At 44.7% G+C, this 13,632-nt stretch overlaps 2 protein-coding genes across 2 annotated transcripts; one reads left to right on the plus strand and one right to left on the minus strand.

The window, feature by feature from the left end:
• Positions 1 to 5,099: 5,099 nt before the first annotated feature.
• LOC103515906 (histone H3) lies at positions 5,100 to 5,620 on the minus strand. The gene has a single exon (XM_008480849.2). The coding sequence runs from the start codon at positions 5,561 to 5,563 to the stop codon at positions 5,153 to 5,155; it is 411 nt and encodes a 136-aa protein (XP_008479071.1). The 5' UTR covers positions 5,564 to 5,620; the 3' UTR covers positions 5,100 to 5,152.
• Positions 5,621 to 5,954: 334 nt separating this feature from the next.
• LOC103515905 (histone H2A) lies at positions 5,955 to 6,491 on the plus strand. Its single transcript, XM_008480848.3, has one exon. The coding sequence runs from the start codon at positions 6,050 to 6,052 to the stop codon at positions 6,422 to 6,424; it is 375 nt and encodes a 124-aa protein (XP_008479070.1). The 5' UTR covers positions 5,955 to 6,049; the 3' UTR covers positions 6,425 to 6,491.
• Positions 6,492 to 13,632: the final 7,141 nt, after the last annotated feature.

Below are 13,632 nucleotides of genomic sequence, written 5' to 3' on the forward strand. Positions count from 1 at the left end.
TTAAGGGGCCCCGGGGCGAGGGCCGGCCCGAGTCCCCCCCGCGCATACTGTGAGAGGTAAGGAGTCCACCGGGTCAATATGCCAAGGGCGGTGCGTTAGACGCTGTCAGGGGGCTAAGCTATGCTTAGAAGTGTCAGGGAGATGGGAGAAATAAATAATGTTAAGAGACCCGTGGTCAAATAGTAGGTCCTACGTGGTCAATATGCTAGGGGGATTGCGTTAAACGCGCTGTCAGGGGATTTGGCCAAACTCAAGTGTCAGGGAGACAAAAAAAAAAAAAAGAAAAAAAAAAAAAAAAAAAAAAAAAAATAAAAACCTATGGGGTCGGGGTCAGGGAAAGAAAAAAAAAAAAAAATAATAAAAAAATTAAAAACCTATGTGGTCAGTGTCAGGGGTTTATGGAAGGGCCGCTACGCCCGGTCGAACCTGAAAGAAATGCCTACTCCAATCATCAGCGCAAGTGCAGAGGAGCCCAGTTCGTTAGCACCGCTAGGTTTCCCTGGGTCCTTATTTGCGCAGAGAGGATAAGAGAGGTGATTAGTACAACCTAGAAATATCTAGCTAAACAATTCCTACAAGAGAGATGGGCCGTAATTATGCTGGTTGAAAGCACAATCTAAATTCTAAAAGCTCCTATCTGATGCTATTTTCCTCTCTTACGTGCGATCCGGGCTGGCTGGTTGAAGTTGAAGCTGACAGGTTGAGACTTGTTTTCAAGAGGCTGACTGACAGGGGTTCCCCCTGCAACTGGACCTCCCCCAAATGTTATGAGCTGTATTGAGGTGGGAGGACTGGTTGACGTTCTTGGAGAGGCGAGGCCAGGGAGCGGTGCACCTTCGCTGTGGCCACTCGGAGATTGGAGTGAAGTACTAAAAAAAAAAAAAAAAAAAAAAAAAAAAAAGTCGAATAAAATTAACCACCACACCCATGCGATCAAAGATGACAAACCCAGAATTGCAGTTCTCAAGGGCCTACCTGCAGACGTAGAGCTTCATGAAATACTTGACGAGGTTAAGTCAAGCATACCCAATGCCTTCGACTGTATGAAGATGCACAATTGCAACCCAAAATACCCCTTCTTCTTGATAAAATTTTCACCACTCACAACCTTCCAAGAGGTAACTAAAATCAGCCATATCTTCAACACTGTTCTTTTATTCTCACATCTCTCCACCCACTCACTTAGTCCTATTTGAAAATTTTGGACATGACCACATAGCTCATAAAATTAATCTAAAAATCAATATCATATGTCAGGTAAAATCACTAGATGATAGGAACTGACAGGCTAAGCTGGCAGGTTCATATCTAACGGTTCGAGCCCGTTAGACAACGTACTGGTTTTTAAACTGAAAAAAAAAAAAAATCTTTAATTTTAGAGATTATTATGGAGGTAACTAAAAGTAAATGTGTAATGAAATATGCCAGTAACTAACTATACAGGTTTGTACGGATGACGGATTGGGCATACATGTCGAATGGCATTTATTTCAGCATTTTGTCTTCAGTTGGACCTTTTGGATTAGATATTTCATTGTCCATGTTCACCCCATAATAGCGAACATACACCGGCCAGACTAATACAAGTTTTAGTTTTTAACTTCTCATATTTTCCAGAATTTTCCGATCAGATTATGTACCGTCTCGTCTTTTCAAAATCACTTGTAATGCTGATTTATGTCCAAAAAAAATAAAAAAAAAATGTTGCATCCCGTATTCCTATATGGTAACACTGAACACTGCATATTTCCTTACTATGAGCAAAATTTATTTATTTATTAATGTGTGAATGAGAAGGCTCCTGGAGAGGATGGGATCCAGGGTATAATACTGAAAAAACTCCCAAACAACATTCAAAAAAAATAAAAAAAAAAAAAATGTTGCATCCCGTATTCCTATATGGTAACACTGAACACTGCATATTTCCTTACTATGAGCACCATTTATTTATTTATTAATGTGTGAATGAGAAGGCTCCTGGAGAGGATGGGATCCAGGGTATAATACTGAAAAAACTCCCAAACAACATCTTGGTCAATTTGGTAGACATCATCAATTCATCCATAGATAGATGCTATTTCCCCAACATCTGGAAGAACGCCAACATTGTGCCAATCGAGAAACCTGGCAAACCCAAAGACGACCCCCTTAGCTACAGACCAATCAGCCTCCTCCCTATCCTGTCAAAACTCTACGAAAAGGTCATCCAAAAAAGGATCGAGGAAACCGGCATTCAAATAACCCAGGATGAGCAATGTGGGTTCAAGAAGCAACACTCAACCGTCCACCAGTTGACTAAAATCACCCAAGACATCGCCACTGGATTTACACAAGGATGTAACCGCCACAAATCCACCGTTATGATCCTCCTCGACGTGGAGAAGGCCTTTGACAGGGTCTGGAGGGATGGACTCATCTACAAATTAATAAAACTTGGACTTCCCAGACAGATTGTCAAAATTACTAAATCTTACATGGAAGGCAGAACGTTCCAAGTTTTATACAAAAAATCAAAATCGAATAGGTATGTGGCCGAGGCGGGAGTCGTCCAAGGGAGTATCCTGGGTCCCCTTCTCTTCAACGCCTTCATCCACGACATGCCAGAAACAAAAATGATAAAAAAGGGCTTATACGCCGACGACACCGCCCTGTATAGAACAGGGAACTTCACCGGTAAAAAGGAGATCAGGTTAATGCAAAAAGACCTAGACTCCATGAGCGAATTCTTCTCAAAGTGGAAAATCAAGATAAACAGCGGAAAAACCCAAGGGATAGTCTTCACATACAACCGAAAGATGAAGCACATACATACACTTACCTTCCAGGGTCAAGGAATAAACTGGACAAAAAACGTAAAATACCTGGGGACTTATCTAGACTCGAGGCTCACATGGCAAAAAAACACTCACTACATGTCCACCAAAGCACGCATTGGGAAATGTTTCTCACATTGTTCGCAATTGGAATGTCGTGATTATCGACATTCTTCTTCTGAAATAGGTACGCGAAAATGTTTCTCACATTGTTCGCGGTTGCAATGTCATGATTATCGACATTGAGGTTTAGAAACATACAACAACGTTTCTCTTAATCTTCGCCATCACTGAGGTCTAGTGATGGCCCTACCCTCTCCAATTCAACCACTATACTTTGTTCTTTCCACTTCTCACATCTCTCCACCCACTCACTTAGTCCTATTTGAAAATTTTGGACATGACCACAAAGCTCATAAAATTAACCTAAAAATCAATATCATATGTCAGGTAAAATCACTAGATGATAGGAACTGACAGGCTAAGCTGGCAGGTTCATCGAGTTTGGTTTGGTTACGCTCTTCGTTCTTCAAGAGTACAGAGTCTCCCACGGCGAAAGGTTTAACTGTAGCTTTACCCTTATCGGAAATAGCTGAGGCCCTAGCCGCCAATTACGAACGAGTACACCAAGCCACTACTGGATGGACTGAGCCAATCACCGACAGTATGGTCGACGCCTCTCTTACCAAAGTCAGAGCCACTATTAACAACGATGACAACTACGAACAACTTTACACAAACCGCAACGAAGTCCAAACAATCATTTCAAAGAAATAGCTGAGGCCCTAGGCGCCAATTACGAACGAGTACACCAAGCCACTACTGGATGGACTGAGCCGATCACCGACAGTATGGTCGACGCCTCTCTTACCAAAGTCAGAGCCGCTATTAACAACGATGACAACTACGAACAACTTTACACAAACCGCAACGAAGTCCAAACAATCATCTCAAAGCTTAAAAACACCAAGGCTCCTGGCGAGGATGGTATACAGGGCATTATTCTTAAAAAACTACCCGACTCTCTCCTTGAAGTTTTCGTGGATATTCTTAACTCCGCCATTCGAAACGATTACTTCCCCTCAACCTGGAAGAACGCAAACGTAATCGACATGAGAAGAGCTATTTATGTACATAAAGAAACTTCAACACTATGTAAATCTAACACCATGAGTATTGAATAACCTACCTACCTAAATACTAACTTATATCACACTTGTTAAACAAAATCGTATCAATGTAATGCCACGATTAATGTCCGAACTATCTAATTTATGAGATCATTGTGTCCAAAGGTACTCTATACACAAAAAATGCAAGGACCACTCCGATTTGTCGAAATGAAGTTTTAAGATTGGCTAAAAAATCTTCTTCTAAATATAGATCAAAAAAGGTCAGTGATTATAAGAAGTGGTCCTTACATTTTTTGGTGTAATGTAGGCAATAATAAATCAATGACTTGAGGAGATGATGCTTATCCTTGTTGCATTAGTTCTGATGAATATTGTCCACACTGTGGTTCCTTGCCTGGAGATATCACAGCCACATCAGTGTTTTCACCCAAATGCAACTGCTCCGTTCTTTGTATTGAATGGAAATTGTTTTGTATTGAAAATGTAAAACCTACATACCTACCGTTTTCACCCAAATGCAACTGCTCCGTTCTTTGTATTGAATGGAAATTGTTTTGTATTGAAAATGTAAAACCTACATACATGGGGGAAAAATTACAAACCAAATGAATAATAAAAAAATAGCTAGGTGTTATCCGCACCATCTTCGGAAGTAATAATTCTTGGCCCTTTTTACTCGCCTCCTCCTATAATTTGGAAAGTAGGTACCTACTGTATTGCGGAAATAGTAGAATGTTATTGTTGTGACATTGGGCCAGGTTCTAAGGGAAATGTATCAAATTTGAATACAAATTCTTTGAAAAATGCCCAAAACATGCAGGAATTGGTCTAATTGGCCACATTATGCATTTGCATATGAAAATCTTATACCTATGCACAATTTCACAAAATTTAATATTATGGGCTCCAGTAATGACGAACCTATAGGTAGGTAAGTAAGTATATACACACACAGTGGTACAACACCGTCCGTCGGGATACGAAGACGGTGGTCCAACGTGAGGCAGACAGAGAGAATTATAGGAGGCACCTACTACTATTCATGCTCAAGTGATTGGATCCCGTGGGGTCTCAACAACAGTAGGTTGTTTCTTCTTCAATCTTCACGCAGAAGACGAGGAGGAGGAGGGGGCGAGAATTAATTTTGTGGCCCTGAAAAGGGCCGTTTTAAGGAGTAGGGTAGAGATGATGAAGGGTTCGTTCTTCTTAGGCGCGTTCTCCACGGATGCGGCGGGCCAGCTGGATGTCCTTGGGCATGATGGTCACTCGCTTGGCGTGGATGGCGCACAGGTTCGTGTCCTCGAACAGACCCACCAGGTAGGCCTCGCTAGCCTCCTGCAGGGCCATCACGGCCGAGCTCTGGAAGCGCAGGTCGGTCTTGAAGTCCTGGGCGATCTCACGCACCAGACGCTGGAACGGCAGCTTGCGGATCAGCAGCTCGGTGCTCTTCTGGTAGCGACGGATCTCACGGAGAGCCACCGTGCCGGGACGGTAACGGTGGGGCTTCTTCACGCCGCCGGTGGCCGGCGCGCTCTTGCGGGCTGCCTTCGTCGCCAACTGCTTCCGCGGGGCCTTGCCTCCGGTCGACTTGCGAGCGGTCTGCTTCGTACGGGCCATGGTGCTTCAAATTTGCTTGTCAAAGAGAGAGACGGAAAGATTTCGAATGACACAAAAGCCCCAAACACAGACTCAAGATAAGCAGCGTGCCGCCAGCAGAGAGGTGCAAACGTTTCACCGCTCGTCGAGAGAGCAATACGAAAGAACCAATCAGATGTGTTCACAGTTGCTCATTGGCCACGAGATGTAGAAAGCGGTTCGTCCGGTACGAGGGAAACGGGCAACACAATCGAAACGAATTGTGCTGCCAAGTCGAGCATTCGGTTAGATTGTCGCACCATTGGCTCGGCCAGGGACCAATGGGAACGCACGCGAGATGGTGATTCGCGGCGAGCTGTGTAAAAAAGTTGAATCCTAGAAAAAAGTTGACTACCTTCGTTGACGGCACGGTGGCTATCAATAGTCTGCAAAAGGAACGATTCGAGCATCACCCAATCTCGTTCGTTTTCGATTCCCGGAGCCGTACCAATCCCACAGATCTACACAATGTCAGGCAGAGGCAAAGGAGGCAAAGCAAAAGCCAAGTCCAAGACTCGCTCGTCCCGTGCCGGACTCCAGTTCCCCGTCGGAAGAATCCACCGTCTCCTGCGCAAGGGCAACTACGCCGAGCGCGTCGGAGCCGGCGCTCCCGTCTACTTGGCCGCCGTCATGGAGTATCTGGCCGCTGAAGTTCTCGAGTTGGCCGGCAACGCCGCACGTGACAACAAGAAGACCCGTATCATCCCCCGTCACCTGCAGCTGGCCATCCGCAACGACGAAGAGCTGAACAAGCTCCTGTCCGGCGTCACCATCGCCCAGGGAGGAGTTCTGCCCAACATCCAGGCCGTGCTCTTGCCCAAGAAGACCGAAAAGAAAGCCTAAAGCGCCTTCCTCCTGCTTCGTCTTCGCCCTGCACCTACTTAAAACGGCCCTTTTCAGGGCCACCAAATCATTGTGTTCTGTCTATGAAACTGTATGTACCAGTACCTACCTGCTCCCAAGTTCGAACGATCTCGACAGAGTTTTTCCTGACAAAACTCACACACAGCTTTCGATCGGAAGAACCGAACACATCTAAGAAGAGGGTTAGGTCAATTTGAAAATGCACAAATTTAATCGGACTACCTGAACTACCTTTTTTCCAAGGAAAACTCAACTTCCTTCGCTCGAATGAATTGGACATTATTAGAGCGAAAAATCGCAAACCCTGTGAACTTTTTCATTCGAACGGCAAATTAGGTACCTACCTACCTATCTACCTACAAAAATATAATTTTCGATTCGTTTCAAAGCTACCCTACTTTTTCGGAGTTTTTCACAACTTTTTACGTAAGAATCGACCCTTTCTTCATACCTACCTACCTACCTACCGTTTTCACCCAAATGCAACTGCTCCGTTCTTTGTATTGAATGGAAATTGTTTTGTATTGAAATTGTAAAACCTACATGGGGGAAAAATTACAAACCAAATGAATAATAAAAAAATAGCTAGGTGTTTTACAAGTGCATCCGAAAAGATAGTTCCAACCCCTTCCACGGAGTAGCTATTTACATCAAACACAACATCCCGTACAAGATTATACCTATGACAACCAATCAATCCAAACAACTCGAGGCTGTCGGAGTCCAGATCAAACCGACGCAGACTTCCACTCTTAATATCTTCTCGGCCTACCTTGGCCCCCAGAATAAACCAATCTGTCCAAAAGCGATCAAAATACCGCCAAGCGCAGCGACCATCTCAACCAAACGTTTTGTGTTGCATCCTTGTCACATTTGACAGCTACATACCAAATTTCAAGTCTCTAGCTCTTACCGTTCTCGAGATATTTTGTGTGTCGCATTCTTGTCACATTTGAAAGATACATACCAAATTTCAAGTCTCTAGCTCTTACCGTTCTCGAGATATTTTGTTTACAGACAGGAATGGCTGAAACTTTGGATTTAGGCTCTAGGGACCTCAAAACGTGTTTTACTTTCCATTACATTACTTTCCTTCCTATGGAATAAGGCTTCTCAAACACTCGGACTCCAGAAACTACCTAATAAACTCCCCTCAAGATCCGACACGAATTCCACTCGTATCTGGACACCGCCCCTCCGTCATCGATTTCTTCCTAACAAACAACATCCAACACACAACCATGTCACGCTCCATTCACGCACTCTCCTCTGATCATAACCCTGTTCTTATGGAAATCGGGAAACTACAGCTCGTCAAGGAGGACAAACTACACTACTGCTATAATAAAGCCAACTGGGATAAACTCGTTGCAAACTGCCAAAACTACAACCCACTCTACACAGAAATCCCTATGAACTGTGAACAAATTGAAACCGAAATCGAACAACTAACCGCATTCCTCCAGACTCAAATTAAAGAGTGCATTCCCAAAAAGACTTTCACCGTCAACACGTATGAAGTTACTGACAAGATAAAAGCCCTCATCAACACCAGGAACTTCGCCCGTAGGAAATGGCAATGTACCGCTCCCAAACTCCCAAGTTCGAACGATCTCGACAGAGTTTTTCCTGACAAAACTCACACACAGCTTTCGATCGGAAGAACCGAACACATCTATCTTCCTAGTCAGACTGTATTACAATATACAATGGTCAGTCAGTAAGTACATATATTATCATAGGAGGTGAAAGGTGTGTGTCATGCTCATGCCGATAGATTGGTAGATAAAAATCATAGTTGAGATGATGGTTTCACAAATACTAGCCAATAAACACTTTCAAGAAAAAATCACTAAACTCTCAACCAAAGATAACACCCTCTGGCAAAACATACAAAAACTAAAAAGAAAACAAACCAGAATTGAACACATTAATTGCAACGACAACACCCAAGCCAAAGAAGATCTAGAAATAGCTGATTGCTGAATTTTCCAACTCAGCATTTGCCTGGGCTCTAATTTGACTCAAATCAATCTCATCGCGGTCGCTGATATCACCTTCAGCGGCGATGAGGTTTCTGGGACGGGACACTCGACCGAACATTAATTCCATAGGGGAAAATTTTGTAACTCTGTGTGGAGTCGAGTTGGTAGCTAGCTGAATTTCACCGACTGCCTGCTGCCAGCACTTATTTTCTTCAGCTTCCGCTATGGTTAACATGTTTTTGAAAGACCCACACCTCGCCACAAGCTACAGACCCATAAGGCTGTGTTTATGAACAGGGATGAGATAAGCTCGGACGAGGTGAGATAGGATATTGTTTCTACAGTTTTGCATTGGAGTGGTAACTTAACCAAGGATAGCGTGGGATTGTTGGGCTTTTTAGTCCGTCCTTCCTTTATTATTACTAATAATAAAAGGTATAGTGGACGGACTATTGTATTCGCTTCGGTGTCGGTCTGTCTGTCTGTCCCCATAGAAGGACTTATCCAAACCTGGTCGACCTATATATCAAATTAAAGGTCTTTTTACCAGGATCACGAAAATGGTGGTGCAAATTTTGTCCAGAAAACCATAAAGCCAAAAAACCAAAAAAAACTGGTTTTTGCGGGATTTTTTTCACATTTTCTCACACAAATGAGCTCTGATCTCGAAATTTGTCGCGAAGACCTATGAACTCAAAGCGAGAAAGTTTTAGACAACACTTCAGTCGATCATTTAAGACCAGTTTTAGCGTCACCATCATAGGCACATAGCAATGTCGCCACACTACTGCATACAGGGTGTTTAACAAATGATCGACTATGTTTGGACATACCTTAAGAAGACCTTTAGTAATCAAAGGTCATTCCTCCATCATAGGCGCATACATAGTGTACATAGCAATGTCGCCACACTACTGCATACAGGGTGTTTAACAAATGATCGACTATGTTTGGACATACCTTAAGAAGACCTTTAGTAATCAAAGGTCATTCCTCCATCATAGGCGCATACATAGTGTACATAGCAATGTCGCCACACTACTGCATACAGGGTGTTTAACAAAATGACTCACTCGAAATATATCTCGAGTGTGAAACTTCAAACTTGTACCTACCAAGGTGCTATATTTCTCCCAGGTCTTTCTTGTGATATTTGGTGTATTTAAAATACATGTTAGGGGTAGGGATGGGATATTCGACTCTTTTTGAATATTCGAATACCACGACTCGATTCTTTTCAAATATTCGACTCAAAGAATCGACTCTGAAAGAATCGCGATTCTTTTGTAGTGATAGAGAGACAGCACACAGGATCACTCTCGCTGCTTTTCGTAACCAATGAGATTGCAGTATAGCCGATTCTTTTTCCCCCCACCACACGCTTTCCTCGACTCTTCAAGAATCGCGATTCACGATTCTTTTGAAATATTCAACTCTTTGAATCGATTCACTCAATATTTACCCATCCCTATCCTACGTACTCCAGCTGTCGTCTCCCGACTGTCTATTGAATTGAATGTTCTTATATATTTTTTCATAATAGATTTAATTTATACAATAAAAATCTCCTAAGCTAAGCCTAACTTATTACTCATCATGAAGTTAAACTACTAATTTGGGGGTTTTAGGTATGGTTTTGGGGGGGGGGGGGGGGGGGGGTCGCGCACGAGGTAGGTAGCGCCTTGACCACTACACCACCGAGGTAGGTAGCGCCTTGACCACTACACCACCGAGGTAGGTAGCGCCTTGACCACTACACCACCGAGGTAGGTAGCGCCTTGACCACTACACCACCGAGGTAGGTAGCGCCTTGACCACTACACCACCGAGGTAGGTAGCGCCTTGACCACTACACCACCGAGGTAGGTAGCGCCTTGACCACTACACCACCGAGGTAGGTATTCCATACCTCGGCTGGGATTGAACCCACGCCCTCCTGTTTACCAGGCGAGCGCCTTGACCACTACACCACCGAGGTAGGTAGCGCCTTGACCACTACACCACCGAGGTAGGTAGCGCCTTGACCACTACACCACCGAGGTAGGTAGCGCCTTGACCACTACACCACCGAGGTAGGTAGCGCCTTGACCACTACACCACCGAGGTAGGTAGCGCCTTGACCACTACACCACCGAGGTAGGTAGCGCCTTGACCACTACACCACCGAGGTAGGTAGCGCCTTGACCACTACACCACCGAGGTAGGTAGCGCCTTGACCACTACACCACCGAGGTAGGTAGCGCCTTGACCACTACACCACCGAGGTAGGTAGCGCCTTGACCACTACACCACCGAGGTAGGTATTCCATACCTCGGCTGGGATTGAACCCACGCCCTCCTGTTTACCAGGCGAGCGCCTTGACCACTACACCACCGAGGTAGGTATTCCATACCTCGGCTGGGATTGAACCCACGCCCTCCTGTTTACCAGGCGAGCGCCTTGACCACTACACCACCGAGGAGTAGAGAGTTGCCAGCCTAGTTAGCTTGGTTGGTATCGTGTCTGCTTTGTAGGTGCTAGGTCTCGGGTTTGATTCCCGCCCGGGGCGGATTATATCCTGAACGGATAATGTTCGTTCTCGGAACGGCTGTCTTTCTCCTATCCTGTTTTTCTTCTCTCTTCGATTTCGGGACGATAAGACCTTAGCAGTTGCAGTTCCCTCTGTCAAACCTCTTAAAAAAAAAAAAAATAAAATAAATAATAATAATCATGATGGACCTAGACCCTATGAAAATTAGCAGTTTTGTACATAGGTAGCTGAATTAAAATTAGCAGTAGTGATGGGCCGAGTGAATGATTTTACTCGAGTGGACTCGAGTTTGACTTCACTCGAGTGCACTCGATTATTATTTTGTTCCACTCGAGTGGAAAAACTATTCATTGGGTTCTCTGACCCGAGTTCACTCGCGCACTCGCACTCGCCACATATTATTGCAACAGTTTCTACTTCACTCGAGTGCACTCGATTATTATTTTGTTCCACTCGAGTGGAAAAACTATTCATTGGGTTCTCTGACCCGAGTTAACATCTGGTCAATGGCAGACCCCCTCCCCCTCCCACCACCTTAGTCTTCTATCTCCGGTCCAAGTCCAAAATAGTCAGTAGGGGTAAGATAGATACTTATATCTAAAACAACTGGAATGCCTCTGGATCAAAAGTCTGAAAGTGCCAAAGATTCTGGGACTTTAAGAAAGACTTTTTAAGGTGGAAAATCATATAAACTTATTACAAATAAGCTCGTAGGTCAGTGTTCATTTTACCAACTGATTGGCCCATCTTCAAATCCCAACAAACTCTCACCATTCTTCCACCTCCTTCTGCTGCCCCCAATGCACATGCTGCTCTACTTATGGCAAATGATAATCTTGCTCTCAGCCATGCCCTTGAAAAAGGCCTTATTCCACTTTTCACTTAGTCGAATCCCAAGAACTTTCACAAAAGATGACATTTGAGGAGCAAAGACACCATCAACAGATGTTACTAGAGGTGTGAAGGTTGCATGGCGCAGTTCACATGCGCTTGTGCACTTCCACATTTTTTAGTCCGTCCTTCCTTTATTATTACTAATAATGAAAGGTACAGTGCTATAGTGGACGGACTATTCGCTTCGGTGTCGGTCTGTCTGTCCGTCCGCCAGTCAGTCTGTCCCCATAGAAGGACTTATCCAAACCTGGTCGACCTATAGCCAAGTTACAACTGTTACTGTGTTGATTTCAGCTTCACTGAAGCAGGTTCGGATTCGACTAGCGCACAAGAACGTTCGGGACACGGTCACCACAATCTTGAGCACATGCAATCTTCCCACCGCCTATGTAGACAGTATAGTGGACAAACCGAAGCCCAAACCACAGCCCCGCTATACCGGACATTACAATATGGGGCCTCAACAGCAGGAGAGAACAATAGGAATATGTAGTTTCCTTGTTCGAGGTAGCAGTGGTTCTCAAGAGGTGTCCCGCGAGTTTCTTTTAGGTACATATGCCACAAGGTGATCTGGGGAACATTTACGTCTGTGGCACACTTATTTATGGTGTAAATAAAGGCCTCAAGACCCCAGATCAGGAGAGGGTGCTTGGTTGCCGAAGTATGCAGCGAAATAAAAATAACCACCTTCATGTGGACCGGGGCCTTGCCTCCGGTTGATTTACGAGCGGTTTGCTTTGTACGGGCCATGCTGCTGCTTGCTGTTTGCACTCGAATTGAAGTCCAAAGTCCAATGGAGAGAGAAAGATTGTGACTGATGATCCTGAGCCAACTAAAAACAGGTCTAGATAACCAGCGTGCCGCTAAATGAGGGAGGCACTGCTCTCTGAGAGAACAATAGGAATATGTAGTTTCCTTGTTCGAGGTAGCAGTGGTTCTCAAGAGGTGTCCCGCGAGTTTCTTTTAGGTACATATGTCACAAGGTGATCTGGGGAACATTTACGTCTGTGGCACACTTATTTATGGTGTAAATAAAGGCCTCAAGGCCCCAGATCAGAAGAGGGTGCTTGGTTGCCGAAGTGTGCCGCGAAATAACCACCTTCATGTGGAGTGTGCTGTGATAACAAATGGGTTGAGAACCACTGAGCTATACACAAGGAACCTTCAAGTCGAGGGGTCGAGTGTATTGTAGTTCTATTGGCTCGGCCAATAGGAACGCTTAAAACTAAAACCAGTTGATTCGCTCTGAGCTGTATGAAAAATTTGAACAATAGAGAACCGGTTGATTGTCTTCGCTAGCAGCACGACTTCTTCGAATAAGGGCTTAAGAGCCGAATTTAGCATCACAATCTCATTTGTATTTGATCGCTCTGAGCTGTATGAAAAAGTTGAACAATAGAGAACCGGTTGATTGTCTTCGCTAGCGGCACGACTTTTTCGAATAAGGGCTTAAAAGCCGAATTCAGCATCACAATCTCATTATTCTCATTCGTGTTTGATAACGAAGCAGTACCAATCCAACAGAACTACACAATGTCAGGCAGAGGCAAAGGAGGCAAAACAAAGACCAAGTCCAAGACTCGCTCGTCCCGTGCCGGACTCCAGTTCCCCGTCGGAAGAATCCACCGTCTCCTGCGCAAGGGCAACTACGCCGAGCGCGTCGGAGCCGGCGCTCCCGTCTACTTGGCCGCCGTCATGGAGTATCTGGCCGCTGAAGTTCTCGAGTTGGCCGGCAACGCCGCCCGTGACAACAAGAAGACCCGTATCACCCCCCGTC

Source organism: Diaphorina citri, unplaced genomic scaffold (genome assembly GCF_000475195.1).
Source record: "Diaphorina citri unplaced genomic scaffold, Diaci psyllid genome assembly version 1.1 scaffold1440, whole genome shotgun sequence".
NCBI lineage: Eukaryota > Metazoa > Arthropoda > Insecta > Hemiptera > Psyllidae > Diaphorina > Diaphorina citri.